This window comes from Sus scrofa, chromosome 2 (genome assembly GCF_000003025.6).
Source record: "Sus scrofa isolate TJ Tabasco breed Duroc chromosome 2, Sscrofa11.1, whole genome shotgun sequence".
Classification (NCBI taxonomy): domain Eukaryota; kingdom Metazoa; phylum Chordata; class Mammalia; order Artiodactyla; family Suidae; genus Sus; species Sus scrofa.
The window spans coordinates 12,863,626-12,884,021 of NC_010444.4; the positions used below are offsets into that span (position 1 = coordinate 12,863,626).

General features: G+C 42.0%; 2 protein-coding genes across 2 annotated transcripts; both read right to left on the reverse strand.

The window, feature by feature from the left end:
* LOC100512703 (olfactory receptor 9Q2) lies at positions 2,322-3,266 on the reverse strand. Its single transcript, XM_003122750.3, has one exon. It carries the CDS (start codon positions 3,264-3,266, stop codon positions 2,322-2,324), a length of 945 nt encoding a protein of 314 aa, XP_003122798.2.
* LOC100519181 (olfactory receptor 9Q1-like) lies at positions 14,423-15,358 on the reverse strand. The gene has a single exon (XM_013994317.1). The coding sequence runs from the start codon at positions 15,356-15,358 to the stop codon at positions 14,423-14,425; it is 936 nt and encodes a 311-aa protein (XP_013849771.1).

Sequence of the window (20,396 nt, forward strand, 5' to 3'; positions counted from 1 at the left end):
TCAGTGCGTTGGGGATCCGGCGTTGCCGTGAGCTGTGGTGTAGGTTGCAGACGCAGCTCGGATCCCGCGTTGCTGTGGCTGTGGCGTAGGCCAGTGGCCACAGCTCTGATTCGACCCCTAGCCTGGGAACCTCCATATGCCGAGGGAGCGTCCCCAGAAAAGGCAAAAAGACAAAAAAAAAAAAACAAGAGTAAATACTTTGGTGACCTGAGATCAGAGCATCCCTGGTCTGCCACTTTCTTGCTGCAGAGCTTGGGCAATTTACATAATCATGTTGGGTCTTATTTCTTCCTTTTGCTAAATGAGGTTGATAATAATTACTTTCCATTAAAGTTGTCAGGAGGACTAAAATAGATGATTCATATAAAGCTTTTAGTGTAGGGCCTAGCTTTAGTTTAAGTGTGCATTTAAGTGTACGCTAGTTTGAGAGTTATGTTTAAAGGTGAACTAGTGAACTCTTTACTTCTGGAGATGTCTGGATCCACAGCTAATCTTGGCCCTGGAGAGACCACTCCAGACAGTTCTGAAGTGAAGATGCCCACTGATCAGCTGTGGGACCCTCTACCCACTGATGCTCACGACGCTGCAGAGCCTGGGACAATCACCATCATAACACGATTTATAAACTAATGTTTATGCTTATAGAGCTTCACATGCACCCTCCCGTCCTCCACATGTGCCATGTTATTGTGAGAACAAATGAGATACATATAGAACCTGTCCCCGAGTAAATGCTCAATAAGTATTATTTCACAGTTGAGAAAGCAGGCTGATAGGCCCTAACTAATCTGAAACCATAATAACCTAAAAAGTGACAGACTGGACACTTTGATACCAAATTCTGAGCTCTTTCTATAAAACAAATGTCTCATCACCTACTACAGAAACGTGTCAGGGGAACACTGCGTGGCAGTTAATATTCAAAAAATGGCCTCCTAGGCACACTCTGTGGAGGTGCTTCCCCCCAGTTCTTCAGTGTTTAAGAGATTTGTGCAAAAACCCAAACTAAGGCTAAGGTGTGAATCCAAATCCCTTGGCCACCAATGCAATTTTTTTCCAGCTATCTTTTCCTAAACATGTCCACCTAACTCTTTTCTAGAAATTTTGTTATATATCCTTAAAATGAAAGTTCCTAGAGTTCAGAAGCTGCCATCTATTTCATCGATTTTTCTCACCACAACTATATGCACACACACACACACACACACAGACACACACAAACACATTGACACATGCTGCCACATTACACAGTACTAGCACATGAGAATAAATGTTGTTGGTGACCTCCTACCTCCACAGATTGGACTTTTATCTTTTCTTCACCAAGTAAAAGGAAAAAGAAACGTGCGATAACATTAAATGCCAGGTTGAGTGCTTATACAGTGTGGGCAGTAGATCACAGTAGGAGATTGTGTGTATGGCGAGGAAGAAAGAGCTCAGGAGTGGGTGGGGCTGGAGCCCCACTCTACCACTTGCTTGCTCACCTTGAAACAATTAGTCAACTCGAAGTCTCAGATGCCTCCTCTACCTATAAAGCAGGAATAATCATAGAACATGTTTCACCCTGCTGTGATGAGTACCAAATCAGATACTTCCTGCAGCAAAAATCACAATTCCTGGAAGGTGATAACTGCCTAATAAATCCTAGGTGCCCTCTATCATCATCATCATCACTAATATTATTATTATTGTTCAAAATCTACAGAAACTGTAGGAGAAACAAGGAAAACATAAATAATGGGATTTGGAACATTTCTTTGGATTCAATCAGCAGTGGCATTTGTAGATAGCTTTTTTATTTGCTTCACCCATTAACTGTGCCAGGCAACGCACTACATTTTACAGGTACTAGAGACTAAGACCAACATGGTCCCTGCCCTTTCACACCCTGAATCCTCAAAAATATAGTCCTGTTAAATAGGCAAACCCACTTGACAGATAAGAAAACTGAGGACTGAAGTTGGAACTTAAAAGTCAACAATGGAACCTGAGTTTCTTTCATTCATTCAACAAATATTTATCAAGCGCCTTATATGTAGGCTTTGCTTAGGAACTGGGCACACAGAAATGAATCTCACAGATAAAAATGCTTGCTCTCATGCGGTTTACTTTCGAGTTGTGAGGATTGGACAATATCAAATATATAAAACGTGGTACATCAAATGATGACAAGCATTACATGATACAGTTAATCAGAAAGTGGAGGTGGGAAGTTGAGGTGAAATGTTAATAAAGCTGTCTGGGAAAGTCTTTCCAATCAGTGATGTTTGAGGAATCCCAGAAAAGATAGAGAAACTAAGGAATGATGTGTTTGGGTCCATCTAGGTCCTTCCAGAAGGCTTTGATTGGCTCAGGACTTTCACAACAGCATCCTTGACCTCCTTATTCCTCAAGCTGTAAATGAGGGGGTTCAGCATCGGGGTCACCACCGTGTAGAGCACAGACACCACGTGGTCTGCCTCTGAGGACTGGCCCGAGTTATCTCGCAGGTACATGAAGATGAGGGTCCCGAAGAAGAGGGCCACAGCAGTGAGGTGGGAGGCACAGGTGGAGAAGGTCTTGGCCCGGCCCCCAGCAGCGCGGATCTGCATGACTGCCATGATGATAAACAGATAGGAAACCAAGATGACCAGTATACAAGCAGGCATGACAAAAAGGGCAAACACGATAATCACCACCTCCTGGGTGTAGCTGTCTCCACATGTGAGTTTTAACAGAGGGGGCAGGTCACAGAAAATAAAGTCGATCTCGTTGTCTCCACAAAAGGAGAGAGTGAAGGCGGTGACCGTTCGAACGAAGGCACTGGAGAAACCAGCCACGTAAGCCCCAGCTACCAAACCCAAGCGGGCCTTCTCGGTCACAATGGTGACATAAAGCAGGGGTTGGCACACGGCCACATAGCGGTCATAGGCCATGATGGCCAAGAGGTAGCAGTCGATGGAAGCGAAGAAGGTGAAGAGGAAGAACTGGGCAGCACAGCGAGCTTTGGAGATGACAGCTCCGTGTTCCAGCAGCACAGCCAACATCTGGGGGACGATGGTGGACGAGTAGCAGATGTCCACGAAGGAAAGGTGGCTGAGGAAGAAGTACATCGGGGTGTGGAGCCGGCGGTCTTTGCGGGTCAGGAAGATCATTCCCGCGTTCCCCAACAGAGTGAGTAGATAGAAACCCAAAAAGACCAGGAAAAGCGGAAGCCCCCACTCTGGATGTTCAGCAAACACAGAAAGGAAGAACTCCCTCACCGCCGTGTAATTCCTCTGGGCCATCCATTCAGTGCTTTACCTGTGCAGCGGGAGACAGAAGCACCCCAGGATGGGATCCCCGAGGAGAGAAGTGCCAGTCATTTCAAATGAAAAGATTTCAGAACTTGATGGAAGATAATGAGAGAAAATGAATGTATGACTGGATCACTTGTCTGTACAGCGGCAATTGGCACAGCATTGTAAATCAACTATCCTTTTTTTAAAAAGTTTTTTTAATTTAAAAATATTTTTAAAAAGAAAAGCTTTAAATTGAGTGACTGATAGGTAGACCTCAACTTCAACAAACTTCACAGCCTAACGTGGAAATGGACAAATACAGAGCTCCCTATAATATAAGATAAAAAGTGATGAATGCTTCTGTTATACTAAGAATGGACAGCACTGTGATTCTCTGGCTTACAAGTCAGCTCTTGTGTTTGCAGCTCTGCCCCCAGTTAGCTGTTTGATCTTACACGAAGCACTTAACCTCTCTGAACCTCAATTTCCTCTTCTGCCAAAAGGGGATCATAATATCTGCCCTGCTTAAGAGATAAGGTTAATGCATAGATTAAAACAGATGCACAAGTGCATTGGAAAACTAAAAGCACTCTACATATATATCGTGGCTATTTAAAATTTTAAATGAGTGTTTTAAGGAAGGGTAATTTATATTCTCTGAACAAAAGAACACAAACCAAAGAAAAAAGCCATTAGCAATCAGCAGTTGGCTCTGATTATAGGAATATTTCAATTTCCATCTAACAACATGCATGTTTAACAAATAGGTGTTATCCTAATTAGAGTTGGCTGACTTATTAAGGTTTTTATGTTTGTTTTTTATAAGGTTTTTATGTTTGTTTTTTGGTTTTCGTAAGTACTCACATGAACCTTGGAAACAGAAGAGCAAACACAAGCTCCTTTTAGCACCTAACAAATCTCTCTAAACATTGTTTGGTTATTCTCACAATCCCTAATAAAAGCAGAAGTTTGATAATAAACAGCATCCATATTTGAAAGCAGAAATATTTCTGCAGCCTGGTGTTGTCTAAGCACTTTTGTAGGATTCCCGGTTAATGCATGTAAGGTTTCTATAGAATAGGGCTGTAAAGGATGGGTTTGACCATATTTGATTACCTGATGCACCAGCAGCCAGGCGAATACTGAGCTGACCCATTAGAAATAATAACTAAGAAAAGAAATCAGATTTGGAAGCCATGAACTGGGCATGAAACATCCTCACCTGAATTCCACTTCACTAGTGTCTTCTTCCTTTGATTAATGGTTCCTCTGCCAGGAACCTGCCAATCCAGAGGAATCTAGGTTCTAGCTCATTCACAGTAGATGTGTGACCCCAGGCAAGACAATTTTCCCCTCTGAACTTCAATTACCTTGTCTTCATTCCTCTTAAGTAACCGAGAATGCAGCATGAGCCCATAATCGTAGCAACTTGTTTGATGTGGATTTGCTTCCAGAACCACTATGTCTTAGTCACAATTCATGGAGCCCCCCTCACCCTTGACAAAACAAAGCATCCACGACATTAGAGTTCCCTGAGATTTTTTTCAGACTCAGCTCAGGATAGCAGGGCTTGGGCACCAGCCTCTCTCCCTGAGCTTCTAATCTTGCACTAGACCTCGCTGGTGGGTTTTTTTGTATTCGCTGCCCCAGCATCATGTGCCATAATTGGTTCCTGAGGTAAGTCTCCAGGGAGGGAAAATTTATCTTCCTAACAATGTGTCTAATATCTTTGAAGATTTCTCTCTAATTTCAAACTCCCAAAGCCCCATCCCACTCTTGCTACCAGAGTCTGATGGGACTGGTTCTTAGTCTTGCCTCATGATGGCCTTATACCAAAATGAATATATTCCTTTGAAGATTTCCTATATCTCAGAATAGGAGAATTTTGTCAGGGGTTTTGCGCAATGACACCCTAGCCAGCTATAAGCTGATCCCAAAAGAAGACCGTTTTCTAAGCATGAGTTTTGTTCCTCATTGCCATGTGCTGCAGCAATTGGTGACTTTGAAAGTTCACTACTTGGCAGAAACAAAGAATTGTCCAAATGCAAGTGTCCTGAGATGAGATGTTGGAGAGGCTGGTACAAGCAAGTCATGAACAGACTTCTTCTAGGCAAACAGAGCACATTTTTCACGGTGCTCCAAAACACCTCTCCTCCAAAACACTGATGCTCAAACTTTGGTGTGCATAAGAATTACCCAGGGAATTTATTTAAAACATGAATACCCTTGGCCCACACCCATGAATTTTGATGTAGGTTCTCCACTATAGGGCACAGGTATCTACATTGTTGAGGCACTCCAGGTGATTCGGATTAGTCAATCTCCAAAAATTATACCTAGAGGCAGAGGCTTAGGAAATGTTCTCTAGCCCTGCCTGAACCTCTGTGCACTGTTCCATAAAGTAAAATAATGAAGGCATGTTCTTGATGACTATTTTCTCCAGAGTCCATCAGCACCTTCCTTCCTCACGGGAGACCTAAGAGAGTGAAATTTGATGTTTCTTTGTCTTATAAATTTAAAAACCTAGAAATTGACAAATGCTTGAGAGTGTGTGGAGAAAAGGGAACTCTCCTACTCTGTTGGTGGGAATGTAAATTGGTACAACCACTATGGAAAACAGTATGAAGTTTCCTCAGAAAACTAAATATAGAACTATCTTATGATCCAGCAAACCCACTCCTGGGCATATATCCAGACAAAACTTTCATTCAAAATAATACATGCACCCCTGTGTTCATTGCAGCATTATTCACAATAGCCAAGACATGGAAACAACCTAAATGTCCATCCACAGATGAATGGATTAAGAAGACGTGGTACATAGACAAAATGGAATACTAGTCAGCCATAAAAAAGAACAAAATAATGCTATTTGCAGCAACATGGATGCAGCTAGGGATTCTCATACGAAGTGAAGTAAATCAGAAAGAGAAAGACAAATACCATATGATATCACATATGTGGAATCTAAAATATGGCGCAAATGAACCTATCGGCAAAACAGAAAGATACTTGCAGACATGGAGAACAGAGTTGTGGTTGACGAGGAGGAGGGAGCGGGATGGTTGGAGAATTTTTAGTTAGTAGATGCAAACTACATTTAGAATGGATAAGCAATGAGGTATATAGCACTGGGAACTATATCCAGTCTCAGGATAGACCATGATTGGAAGATAATATAAGAAAGGGAACTTACAAATATGTATGACCGGGTCACTTCGCTGTATAGCAGAAATTGGCACAACATTGTAAATCAACTATACTTTCATTTTAAAAATTAAAGAAAAAGGAAAAAAAAGATCCTGAAGTGAGAACATGTCTGACATCCTCAAGGAACAGTGAGGGCATTGGACTTGGAAGAGGAAGGGGAGGGTAGGAGGATATAGTCCTGGAGGTGGCTAGATACCCAACCTGGTTGAATCATGTAGATCATGGCAAAGAATCGAATCCCATTTAAATGCTTTAAGAACTTAAATCCATGGGACTGGATGAAATGACCTAAGGAGTGACTACATAAGGGAATGCAAATGTGTATATGTGTATATGTGTGTGTGTGTGTGTGTGTGTACAGGACATTGTAAATCAACATATACACATATACATGTGTATATATATATGTATGTATGTATATAAAACTGGGTCACTTTGCTGTACAGCAGAAATTGACAGAACATCGTAAATCAACTATACTTTAATAAATTTTTAATTAAAAAAAAAAAAAAAACAAAAAATAAAAACCTAGAGATGGATAGGGCTGTGCAGCTACTTGGTGGAAAAACAATGACTTGAACCAGTTCAGTGCTCCGCTAACTAAGCCTGTTTGGAAGAAGGCACAAGGCAAGAGGACCTAGGGCAGTGGTTTTCAACTCTGCTCCCATTAGAATCTCCTGGGGAGCTTTTAAAATCCTGAAGCTACGCAGTTCTTATGGCTCAGCGGTGATGAAACTCACAAGTGTCCGTGAGAATGTGGGTTCGATCCCTGGCCTCTTCAGAGGGTTAGAACATCCAGCATTGCTGTGAGCTGTGGTGTATGTTGCAGATATGGCTCAGATCCTGCCTTGCTGTGGCTGTGGCATAAGCAGGCAGCTGCAGCTCTGGTTTGACCCCTAGCCTGGGAACGTCCATATGCCATGAGTGCAGCCTAAAAAGACAAAAAATAAAATAAATAAAATAAAACCCTGAAGCCCAAAGATTACCCCTAAACAATTAAGCCAGAATGTTTGCATGTAGGAACAAATATCAGTGTTTTTTAATCCCCGGGTGATTACAGTGTGCAGCAAAGACTGAGAACCACCACCAACGTGTTCCCCTAACTTGCAAACCCTTACATTTACCATAGTAGACATTCCAGCGAGGAAAATAGGTTTGTTCTTCTCATAAGTTTAGAAATCACTGCATACTGCATCCCCCACATGGAAAAATCACTTTGCACATCAGTAGATTAAAGGATCTATATAGTCCTATTTTTAAGAAACTTTGTCAGCTTTCTGTAATGCACCATTTCCCAGAAATATCTGATCCCAGAACCTCTTTTTCATTGAAAGCAGATTAGTATCCTGCAGAACTAGAGTTCCTAGGGAAGAATGATCTTAAGGCAGTGCAGCTCCATAAAAGCACAGCAGCTGACCAAATGCCAAATAGCAAAACCGTCGTTATTCTAAGATAAGCCATCTTCTTTTGACTCATCCCAGGACTGGCTTCTTTAAGTCTCTATTAGACAGGCAAGAGATAGGCAGACTCCAGGATAGACATTTACAACCAGCTGTCTGTCTGTAACTCAAGACAGAAATAACAACAGGCACAAGGTAATTAACTGGAATTTGTCGTCTGTGGACACTTTAAATAATCATAATGGCAGGGCCAGAGAGCAGGTAAGCCCTGCTTGGGCAAAAACCAAGAGGTCACATACTTCGCATCCTCAGGGTCAGGGAGATCCCAACTACACATGTGCAGAAAGACCCCTCTGGGCCAGAAAGGGAGGAGATGCCAAACCATACTAAGTCAAGCTAACCTTCCCACAAATCATAGCTCTGGCATCCATCTTGGCCAAAAAATGCCCACGCATATGGGGAGGGCTCTGGCTCTGGTCAGGTGTGAGAAATAAAATAACTGGCCAAAGGAAAACAAAGACTGGAAGAGAACTGTCCTATATAAGTGATTTAAATCCCCTCGCTGGTGCACTCCTCATTCAGGAAGTGCCACACCCACACTCTCTTTTGCTGTGTATTACTGTCTTTCTCCTGTCCTTTTTTCTTTTTTTTTTTTTGATTCAAAAGATTTTTTAAATTGTTTTATTATAGTTGATTTACAATGTTCCTTCAATTTCTGCTGTACAGCAGTGACCCAGCCACCCATACATTCTCTTTTTTTTTCATTTTCCGTCACGTTCGAAACCAAGAGGCTTCTTAAATAGACTATGTCTCTGTGTGCTCTCCCACATGTTGTACTGAGTTTCTTTTTTTTTTTCTTTTTTAAGCTTTATTTTTTATTTTTTTAAGTATTTTTTATTACTCAATGAATTTATTACATTTATTGTTATACAATGATCACCACATCCCAATTTTATAGCATTTCCATCCCAACCCCCCAGTGCATCCCCCCCCAACCTGTCTCCTTTGGAAACCATAAGTTTTTCAAAGTCTGTGAGTCAGTATCTGTTCTGCAAAGAAGTTCAGTCTGTCCTTTTCTCAGATTCCACATGTCAGTGAAAGCATTTGATGTTAGTGTCTCATTGTCTGACTGACTTCACTTAGCATGATAATTTCTAGGTCCATCCATGTTGCTAAAAATGCCATTATTTAGTTCCTTTTAATGGCTGAGTAATATTCCATTGTGTATATTTACCACTTCTTCTTTATCCACTCCTCTGTCAATGGGCATTTAGGTTGTTTCCATGCCTTGGCTCTTGAAAATAGTCCTGCAATGAACACTGGAGTACATGTGTCTCTTCAAGTCATGGTTTTCTCTGGGCAGTTGCCCAGGAGTGGGATTGCTGAGCCAACTGGTAGTTCTATTTTTAGTGTTCTGAGGAATATCCAGTTTTCCACAGTGGTTGTACCAATTTACAATCCCACCAACAGTGTGATAGGGTTCCTTTTTCTCCACACCCTCTCTAGCATTTATTGTTTGTGACTTTTTGATGATGGTCATTCTGGCTGGTGTAAGGTGGTACCTCATAGTGGTTGTGATTTGCATTTCTCTAATGAGAGTGATATTGAACATCTTTTCATGTGTTTTTTGGCCATCTGTATGTCTTCTTTGGAGAATTGTCTGTTTAGATCTTCTGCCCATTGTTTGATGGGGTTGTTTGATTTTTGGTATTGAGCGGTAGGAGGTGTTTATATATTCTAGAGATTAATCCCTTTTCAGTTGATTCAGTTGCAAAGATTTTCTCCCATTCTGTGGGTTGTCTTTTCATTTTGTTTAGGATTTCCTTTGCTGTGCAGAAACTTTTAAGTTTAATTAGGTTCCATTTGTTAATTTTTGTTTTTACTGTCATTACTCTAAGAGGTGGATCTGAGAAGATGTTGCTGTCGTTTATGTCAGAGAGTGTTTGGCCTATATTTTCCTCTAAGAGTTTTATAGTATCTGGTCTTATGTCTAGGTCTTTAATCCATTTGGAGTTTATTTTTGTGTATGGTGAACTGAATTTCTAACAATAAACTTTGTACCTGCTTTCATAGTCTTTGCCTCCTTGAAACAATCTTGCTTTCAAGATTGGCAAGGATCAGGGCAATTATTTTTTTTTTTTTTTTTTTTGTCTTTTTAGGGCCATACCCTTGGCATATGGAAGTTTCCAGGCTAGGGGTCCAACCACAGCTGCTACTGCTGGCCTACACCACATCCACAGCAATGAGGGATCCAAGCCACATCTGCCACTTACATCACAGCTCACAGCAACACCAGATCCTTAACCCACTGAGCAAGGCCAGGGATCAAACCAGCCTCCTCATGGATACTACTCAGTTTTGTTTCCACTGCACCACAATGGGAACTCCCTCCAAGTTCATCTTTCCAGACCTTTGCTGTCTCCTTTTAGGAATGATAGCCAAACTCAAAACCTTCCAGCAGATGGTGTTTTCTGATCTGAAGAGCCTAGCATTCCCTAAGCATATATTTCCAAAAGCTATTTTGAATGCTCTCTCATCAGCTATATATTTTCTATTAAAACAGGAATTTCAGAATTAAAATAATAAAAACAATCACAGTTTGCTTTATTTGGATGACAACATAAGATATAGCCCGATACAAGTAAATACTAACAACTACTTACAAGTAACCCCCCTATTATTACCTGTTCTTTTTAGTTACCTAATTTAACCCTGCTTCCCTTCCCATACATAAATGGAAAGCTTTTTTTTTTTTTTTTTTTTTTTTTTGTCTTTTTCCCATTTCTTGGCCGCTCCCATGGCATATGGAGATTCCCAGGCTAGGGGTCTAATCAGAGCTGTAGCTGCCAGCCTACACCAGAGCCACAGCAATGCAGGATCCAGCTGCGTCTGCAACCTACACCACAGCTCACGGCAACAGATCGTTAACCCACTGAGCAAGGGCAGGGATCGAACCCGCAACCTCATGGTTCCTAGTCGGATTCGTTAACCACTGTGCCACGATGCGAACTCCGAAAGCATTTTTTTTAACTTTCCCTAAGTTGTTTTTTGTTTTTTTTTTTTCTGGTCTCTTTATGGCCACACCCACGGCATATGAAGTTTCCAGGCTAGGGGTCAAATCAGAGCTGCAGCTGCCAGCCTATACCACAGCCAGAGCAATGCCAGATCCAAGCCATGTCTGCAACCTACACCATAGCCCATGGCAACACCAGATCTTTAACCCACTGAGCGAGGCCAAGGGTCAAACCCACATCCTTATGGATGTGAATTGGGTTCCTTAACCACTGAGCCACGACAGAACTCCCCTAAGTTCCTTCTACGGGTAAAAGGTATATAAAGTCTCAAATGAAGTGTTGGGGCTTTGTAACCACTGGTTCCTAGAGTGTTTTCAGTTACCCCTTCCTTCTTAAATAAAAGTTTTCATCTGCTTCAAATTTAATCAGAAAGAGGCATTAAACTGTCTCCTTAGATCTGGCAACCTACTCCCTTAGTAGTTCTTTTCATTTCATTGTGTTCTCCCTTCCTTCTGGCAGATTCCAAGAGAGCAAATAACTCTGCAGTGTACTCCTTTTATTCAAACAGACCCTATATTGTCTTTTTCAGTCAAGAGGGAATTTCTTATAGGTAATACAAGCTCTCTAACTACTTCCTTAATTTTTTCCCACCACCTGTAACACAATTGACACAGGAACAATTTGTTAGACATCCCCTTTTAGAGCAACTATACATTTTCAGCCAGGGTTTTAATGACTAGACATACTATCATTAAAGGGATCAAACATTTCTTATGAAAATTATAATACATATTTTAAAGCACCCTGCCTTCTAGGATAAACATCATGTCTTTGAGGATCTAAATGTTTTATTATAAATGATCTTAAACTGAATATTCTTTGGATGCCTTCACCTTGAATCTTCCACATTTCACTTACCTGCTCCTTTCAATTTAAAAGACTATTACTGGAATTGCAGGTGTGACACATCATTTTGGGTTGGCTGAGTCCGAGATCATCCTATGTTTGTAAGATACTTTTACTCGCTTTATCCCCTCCCATGATGGTTTATATCATTCATATTCTTGGGATCTTGGTTCTTGTTTGGGCTTTGTTCATTTGTTTGTTTTTCGAATCCAAGGGATAAGGAGAAAAGGAGATTGGGTTCTAAGAATAGATATCAAAGGAAAAACAGAAAATGATGAGTAGGTGGGGCTCGTTCCCTCCAGTGCTTTGGATTTGATTGAGGTACCTACAGTCGGGAAGGTGAAGAGCAAGACCCAGTGAATTCTGGGAGGCTTCGGATGCAGGCTGAGTTGTTGCAGAGCCCAGGGACCCGTACAGACCAGAATTCCCTCCTGCCCACCCATGCTTGGAATGCAGCAAAGCTGGCCTCTCCAGGGTCAAAAGCTTTAAGAACATCTAGAGACAACATGATACAGACCCTGCAGATACCACTATGGGCGGTGGAAATAATGATATGAATAAATCACCAGATGGTTTCATAGGCAAATGTGACAAAATGGTACTGGAACAGGTGGGGAAAAGAAACGAACAGGGCATAGTTCCAGTGGTGACAGCAAATGATGGACATGTTAGTGTGAGCATGTAGAGCGTCATTTGTGTGAGGAATCCTTAGAAATGACTACAGGAGTCTGAAGAATACTTTGAGCAGGGTCAGCTTTACTAACTGGACTATCAAACTACTACCTCAATTTAATCATTAAAAATAAGCGTGATCTTCATTTCGCTGACGAAGTGATGTTGAGCATCTTTTCATTTGCCTATTAGCCATCTATACATCGTCTTTAAAAAAAAAACACACCTATTCAGAGCGCCCGCCCATGTTTTGATTGTGGTGTTTGTTTGTTTTAATATTGAGGTATATGATCTGTTTATATATTTGGGATATTAACCCTTATCCATCCAATCATTTGCAGGTATTTTCTACCCTTCCACGTTGTCTTTTGGTTTTTGTCAGTGGTTTCCTTTGCTGTGCAAAAGCTTTTAAGTTTAATTAGGCCCCATGTGTTTATTTTTGCTTTTATTTCTTTTGCCTTAGGAGACTGATCCAAGAAAATATACTACAATTTATTGCAAAGAGCATCCTGCTTATGTTCTCTTCTAGGAGTGTATGGTTTCTGTTCTAACATTTAGATCTTTAAACCATTTTGAGTTTGTTTCAACCGTATCACCTTACACCTGTCAGAATGGCTAGCATCAAAAAGTCTACAAACAACAAATGTTGGAGAGGTTGTGGAGAAGACGAAACTTTTGCAACACTGTTGGGGATGTAAATCGGTGCAGCCACTATGGAGAATAGTATGGAGGTTCCTCAAAAAACTAAAAATAGAACTACCATAGGATCCAGCAATACATCTAGAAAAAAAATGCAAACACTCTTTCAAAAAGATGCATGCACCCCAGTGTTCATAGGAGTAGTATTTACAATAGTCAAGACATGGAAGCAACCCAAGTGCCTATTAACAGATTGGATTAAGATGTGCTATCCATAGACAATGGAATATTATTCAGTCATTTAAAAAGAAATACTGCCATTTACAGCAATATGGATGGACCTGAGAATATTATGCTTGGTGAAATAAGTCAGACAGAGAAAGACAAATGCTGTATGATATCACTTATATGTGGAATCTAAAAAATAATACACATGAGTGCAAATCAGAAACAGACTCAAATAGATTAGAAAATAAACTTGCGGTCACCAAGTACAGAGGGAAAGAGGAGGGACAAATTAGAGGTATGACATTAACACATAAAAACTACTATGTATAAATAGATAAGCAATAAAGATATATTGTGTAGCACAGGGAAATATAGCCATTATCTTGTAATAAATAAATGGAGTATAATGTGTGAAAATACTGAAACACTATGCTGTACCCTGAAACTAACACTATATTGTAAATCAACTATACTTCAATTTTTTTAATTTTTAAATAAATGTAATCTAAATATTGAATCCTAACTGCTGACATAGTCCTGGAGTATATACAATTGAAAAGTACTAATACTGACGTCTGCAACTCACTTTGAACTGCATCAAAAAATAAGGCAGATTGGTGGCTGCAGTGATGGATGGACAAATGAATAGATAGATTATACACATACACACACACGCACACGTGTGTGCGTATGTGTGTGTGATAAAGCATCTAAGTACTGGATATAGGGAGTTCACAATGCATGGGGGAACGCATTATTTTCAACATTTCTGTATGATGGAAATTTTTTTGTAGTCTTGTTTTGTAGACAAGACCTGTGAGGTGTGACACAACTGAATTGCATACAGTTTAACTTCAGATTCTTTTGTCACTTGTCCTGGGAGTTAGATTTCTCGCTCCAATCTCTTCTCAGGCTGCCTCTTCCTTTCTTTCTTTTCTCTCCCCAGAAATAAAAGATATGGTTCTTCTGTATACCCTGTATGATGACATAGTCGTTTAAACATTGAGCGTGCTATAAATAATGAGTTCCCAGGATGCTGGCCCTGCAGGGGGCTTGATTCTCAGATTTTCCAAGGTTGGATGACCTTGGGTGGCTAGGACAGCCTGGCTCTGTTAAGAGCTTTCTTCAGGGCCTCCTTCACTTCTTTGTTCCTCAGGCTGTAGATGAGGGGGTTCAACATGGGGATCACTGCGGTGTAAAACACAGACACCACCCGATCTTCCTCAGTGGACTGGCCGGATTTATCTCTCAGATACATGAAGATGAGGGTCCCAAAGAAGAGTGACACGGAGGTGAGGTGGGAGGCACAGGTAGAGAAGGTCTTGGCCCTGCCTCCCACGGAGGGGATCCTCAAAATAGCCAGGATGATAAGCAAGTAGGACACTAAAATCACCACCATGCAGGCCGGGATGACAAAAATGGCAAACACAATAATTACCACTTCCTGAGTGTAGCTGTCCCCACAGGTCAGCTTTAAGAGGGGAGGGAGGTCACAGAAAATGAAGTCGATCTCATTGGTTCCACAGAAGGAGAGCGTGAAAGCTGAGACCGTGCGAACCAAGGCGCTGAAGACACCCGCGACGTAAGCCCCACCCACAAAACCCAACCGGGCCTTCTGCGTCATGATGGTGACGTAGAGCAGGGGTCGGCACACGGCCAGGTAGCGGTCATACGCCATGAGGGCCAGGAGGTAGCAGTCAATGGAGCCGAAGAAGGTGAAGAGGAAGAACTGGGTGACACAGCGTGTGTAGGATAGAGCCACCCCATGCTCCAGCAACACGGCCATCATCTGAGGCACGGTGACGGATGAGTAGCAGATGTCCATGAACGAGAGGTGACTCAGAAGGAAGTACATTGGGGTGTGGAGCCGGAGATCCACGCGGATCAGGATAATCATGCCCAAGTTCCCCCAAAGGGTGGTGAGATAGATAAATAGAAACAGGAGGAAGAGAGGCAGTGCCCTTTCAGGACAGTCAGTGAATGCGATCAGGAGGAATTCAGTCACCAAGGTGAAGTTCTTCTCTGCCATGAAGCCAGAGGTACCTGAGCGGGCTAGGATGAGAAGCAAGTTTGAAAGCTATAATTAGTATTTAACCGTACTTCTGACTTATCTGTATTGAATATGTACTACAGACAGAATATGCCAAGTGCCATGTAGGCTCTGGAGATGACTAGTCTTAGCTTCTATCTCCAAGGGAGTTCTGTGACATGGAGTCATCTTAGCATGTCAAGAAAACTGATACAGGTAAGTATCTTCATAGTAGGAGTGCTTATTCTCCCACCTTTATTGCTAACTAGCTGTGTGACCCCCTGCACATTAGATAACCACTCAACCAAAATTTCCCTATCATTCCAATAGGGGTTGGTACGCGGGGTCCTGCCTACCATGGAAATATCCATTTCAGGACTCTGTCCTTTTTTCTCCCTAACTGCAGTTCCTCCCTTATTTCAAACCTTCTTCATCTCTTGCCTGGATCAAAACAAGAGCATCACTAACAGCTCTCCCTGCCCTCAGATGTGCTCCTTGCCAGTTCTTGCTACTTATTGTGGCCAGAGGGACATTTCTAAGACTTTAATTTGGTCACATCTCACGCCCCCATTAAAAAATCCAGGCATGACGCTGCATCAAGGACAGGACAGTCTTTAACCTTCATGAGGGTCAGAGAATGACCTTCATGAGGCCTCCCTACTTACTTCCTCGTTTCCCTTTCTTACTTCCAACCCACAGCCACAGCCACCTTGCACCCTTCTCTCCACCCACCTAATCCCTTTCGTTTGCTCACATCTCTGTGCTTTCCAAAAGTCACTTTATCTTTAATCACTTTATCTTTCCCATCTTCAGGGTCCTACCCAACTCCTACACTACCCTCAAAGCCAGCTCAGATCCTACTTCCCACAAGAATTCTCTCTTGAGTCTGTTTTCTCTGGTCAGGTTATGTGTCCCTGAAGCTCAGCACATAAAAGGGCCTCAATATGTATTTATGCAGAAATAGACTCAAAGATTTCAAAACCAAACTATAGTTACCAAAAGGGAAATATTGCGGAAGGGGTAAACTGGGAGGTTGGAATTGGCATAAACGCACTACTATATACAAAATCGATAAGTAAAAAGATCTACTGTATAGCACAGGGAAAGCTACTAAATACTCTATAGTGGCATATCTGGAAAAAGAACAGATATATGTATATGTATAACTGATTCACTTTGCTGTGCACCTGAAACTAACACAACGTAAGTCATCTATATGCCAACAAAATTTTAAACACAAAAGTATGTTTTGTGGAATAAATAAAGTTACCAAATGAGATGTAAATCACATTACAAAGGGAAAGTCATTGTGCAAGTCTTTAAGTGATTATGTTTATTTTTATGAAAATATTTAAAAACAAAAACTGTCTGAAGTCTAAGAACCCATTAAAATCGATGCATATTCACAGAGGTCCTAAGCAATCTTTGGGTTTACCCTACCACTCTCAACATAACAGTGGGCTTACCTCACAGAAAGCGGATACCTTTAGATCCTCTTAATTTACCAAGAATAGATTTGAAAAGGATAGCATTGTCTCAATAACAGAGAACATATGGATAGACACTATTCTAAGTGGTTTATATATTAGGTCATTTAATCCCCACATCCAACTTTATGAGGTAGGAATTTTTATTATCCCCAGTTCACAGATGAGGCAACTGAGACAGAGTTTAAGTAACTCAATTTCGTGTTCAAGATTGCACAGCTAGGAAATGGTAGAAATGCCTTTAGGAACAGAACTGCACACAGAAGCCCTATTTATCTTAAACAGGATTTTACACGCATCACGAGTCTATCCCAACAGCCCAAGAGGACTCGGGAAATGTTTGCCTGTAAATAGATCAGCGTGAACACCAGCACTGCAGTCTGTTCCTACTTGAAGGCTGATGGGAACTATTGTGTTAATGGATAGAAAGTCCTTCAGCAGAGGTGCGGTGCAGTGGTAGAAAAGATATTTGATCATCTTTAAAGCACTGGGCTTTGGCAGATAGGTGAGTGTTGGACTGACATATTGAAGAAAATGATAAATAAAAGAAATTGGATCTGGTGATCCAAACAGAGCATGAACCCAAAGGACCAGAACGGTTTTCCCTCCTGAATTCACTTTACCTTTACCTGGCCTGTCCTCTTCTCTCTTTGTCCACAATTTTCCTTTTGTCTCTTAAAAAACCATTTCTCTTCCACTGTTTGAGGAGTATCCTAAGGGTCTGGGGAGAGACTCCTGTGCTTGGTGGCGTGGGGAGGGGGCGGTCTGGGTGGATCTTGTCCTCCACTTATGACCTGCTCAGCTATGACACTGAGCAAGTTACTTAATCTCTCCAGGCTCCAGTGTCCCTCCTCCTCCTACACTCCCATCAGACACACACACATGCACACACACACATTAGGGAATCAACTTGGGGACAATAATGTCACAGCTGCCTGAATGTCTTCTCTGCATCATGTTATCCTCCAGCCCCTTGCCAGTTCTGGTCTGTCAAGCACTTTCTTCTGTCTCTTCCCTTACTATTTCTGCTTCCATGATTTACTAAACTTGGTTAATATGCCTTCCTCACTCTGATTTCTGTTCAGTTCCAGGCTTGGAGAGCAAAGATTGGAGAAGAGCCACTTCCTATGAGCTCCCGACTCCAGTGCAAATCCCTTTTGGAGAAGACATTACTAGTCTGAAAGTTTGCAGTCCCCAGTGGGTGGCTGAATTGGTCTCTGAGGAAAGGCAATGATTGCTCACGTGGATTCTTAACAAGGCTTCTGGTCCCAGTCCTAGCTCCCAAAGCCCTTCAACAGTCCCACTAAGTGGGTGGGATCTAAAAAGCATGAATCCCAGTTCTACATGGTCCCTTGAGGAGTAAGTTGTCTCTGGCTTTAGTTTTTCTAATCAGAGCAATGTCAAAATCTATGGCCACATCCTGGAAAGAATAATGGTGTTTTGAAAACACAGGGCTTTGGTCACATTATTCAGATGGATGCTATGGGGACTTTACACAGAGACCTCAGCAAGACATATCATGCCTTCTAAGTCTGCCCTTTCTGGAAGTCAGGTGTTTCATTGTCTCCCCATCCCCATCACCCCCACCCCCCTTTTTTTTTCCTTTCAAAGCAAATGAAATCGCAGAGAAAACAAAAGCTTGGGATGTTGCCCAGAGGAGAAATTGGCATGGCCTTTGCCAGCTCTCTGCATCTGAAACACGGCAGTCTTTCTTTAGCCCCACATTCAGAGGCATTTTGTTAGGCCATTGAATTTCAAGATGTCTCAATTCAGAAAAGGAAACAAGGAAGACAGGGAAGAACAGAATAATTATGGAATAATTGTTCTCTTGGACAATTATGTGAACCAAGAGAAAATGAGACCACATCGATCATTGAGTCATCACTATGCTAAGCATTCTAAATGAAGAACAAGAGATACAAAGTTAAACAAATGCCTCTGAAAGAGAAAACACAATGCCTGTTAACAAGAACTAGGCAGCCTAATAGGTTACATAATTATCCCTCCTACAAGATAAGTTCATAAGCGAGGTGTGGGTAAGGTGCCATGGGGAGTCGGTGTAAGGCAAGATGGCTTATAGGCAGGGTAGATGGGCGATGGCTTCCCAGAGGGGGTGGACTTTGACATCAGTGTGGATGGAAGTGGAGGGTGGAGGAATGATGAGGAAAACTCCTCAGGAAGGGGGATCATCATGAGCAAATTCACAAGGGCAGGAAAGCCCAGGCTACTCCTGGGACAATGAGTGGGACTTGGCAGCACTACAGGGTGGTATTAGGCAAGTCTGAGACTAGGGCAAGGTGAGTGCCTCACCCTGGCGGGGTTCAAAAGCCAAGGTGACACCAAAAACTCTAGTAAACAAAATAAATAATAATGGAATTTTTTTGGCCTCACCCACAGCACGTGGAAGTTCCCAGGCCAGGGACTGAAACCAAGCCACAGCTGTGACCTGTACCTAATGCTAGATCCTTAACCCACTGCACCGGGCTGGGGCTCGAACCCATGCCTCCACAGAGACAAGATGGATCATTAACCCACTGCGCCTCAGTGGGGCCTCCAGAATATTACTAAAAAATAAAAACCAATGCAAAAAAAATCTATGAAGAATAAAATATCAAAATTTTAAAGAGCACCAGTATTACTGATTTTCGTTTTGCCTCAGTCTCCAATAGGGTTCAGCATCGCACTGGTCCCAGGAGATATGCTTGAAAACGGAGGGCAAGACCGAAGAGCTTCCAGGGAACAGGCTTAACAAGTGCCTCTTAATCACCAAAGAATATTCCCTTTCTTTCCTCTCTACTCTCCACTTACAAAAAGAAAATGTAGGAAAGCCAACTAAATTCGATCTAATACTTGCAGAGTATCTTTTAACTATTTCGGAGTGCTTTTTTCCTCTTGCAAGATCCCTGTGGGACTGAGAGAGATAACGAGCTTCTCATTTGCACTGATGAGGAAACATGGAAAAGCAAATCTCAGGATCATAGTTACCTGGTGAGTGGACTAGAAACTGTGTCTGTCCTATCCACACTGGTTGTCAATGGACTCTGCCTTGGCTACCGTCCCTACTGCCCAAAAAGACATTTTTTTTTTATGATGACATACACATGCACATGGATGCCAGAGCTCACTGGGTGGAAAGGTAAGTCCTCTGGGCAATACTGTATTAACAAATTACCTTAAAATTACAGTGACTTTACACAATAAATTTATATTTGCCCATGAAAAATCCAGTGTGGGTTAGGAATTTCTCCTCTGTCTTACAGTGAAACAACTTAGAAGAGGCGCCCTTCAAGATTGCTAGTGTAGGAGCCCCCATTGTGGCTCAGTGGTAATGAAACCGGACTAGTATCCACGAGGACACAGGTTCGATCCCTGGCCTCTCTCAGTGGGTTAAGGATCCCGCATAGACATGAGCTGTGGTGTAGGTCAAGACAAGGCTCAGATTCTGCATTACTGTGGCTGTGGCACAGGCTGGCAGCTGCAGCTCCCATTCAACCCCTAGCTTGGGCACTTCCATATGCCGTGGGTACAGCCCTAAAAAAACAACAACAAAA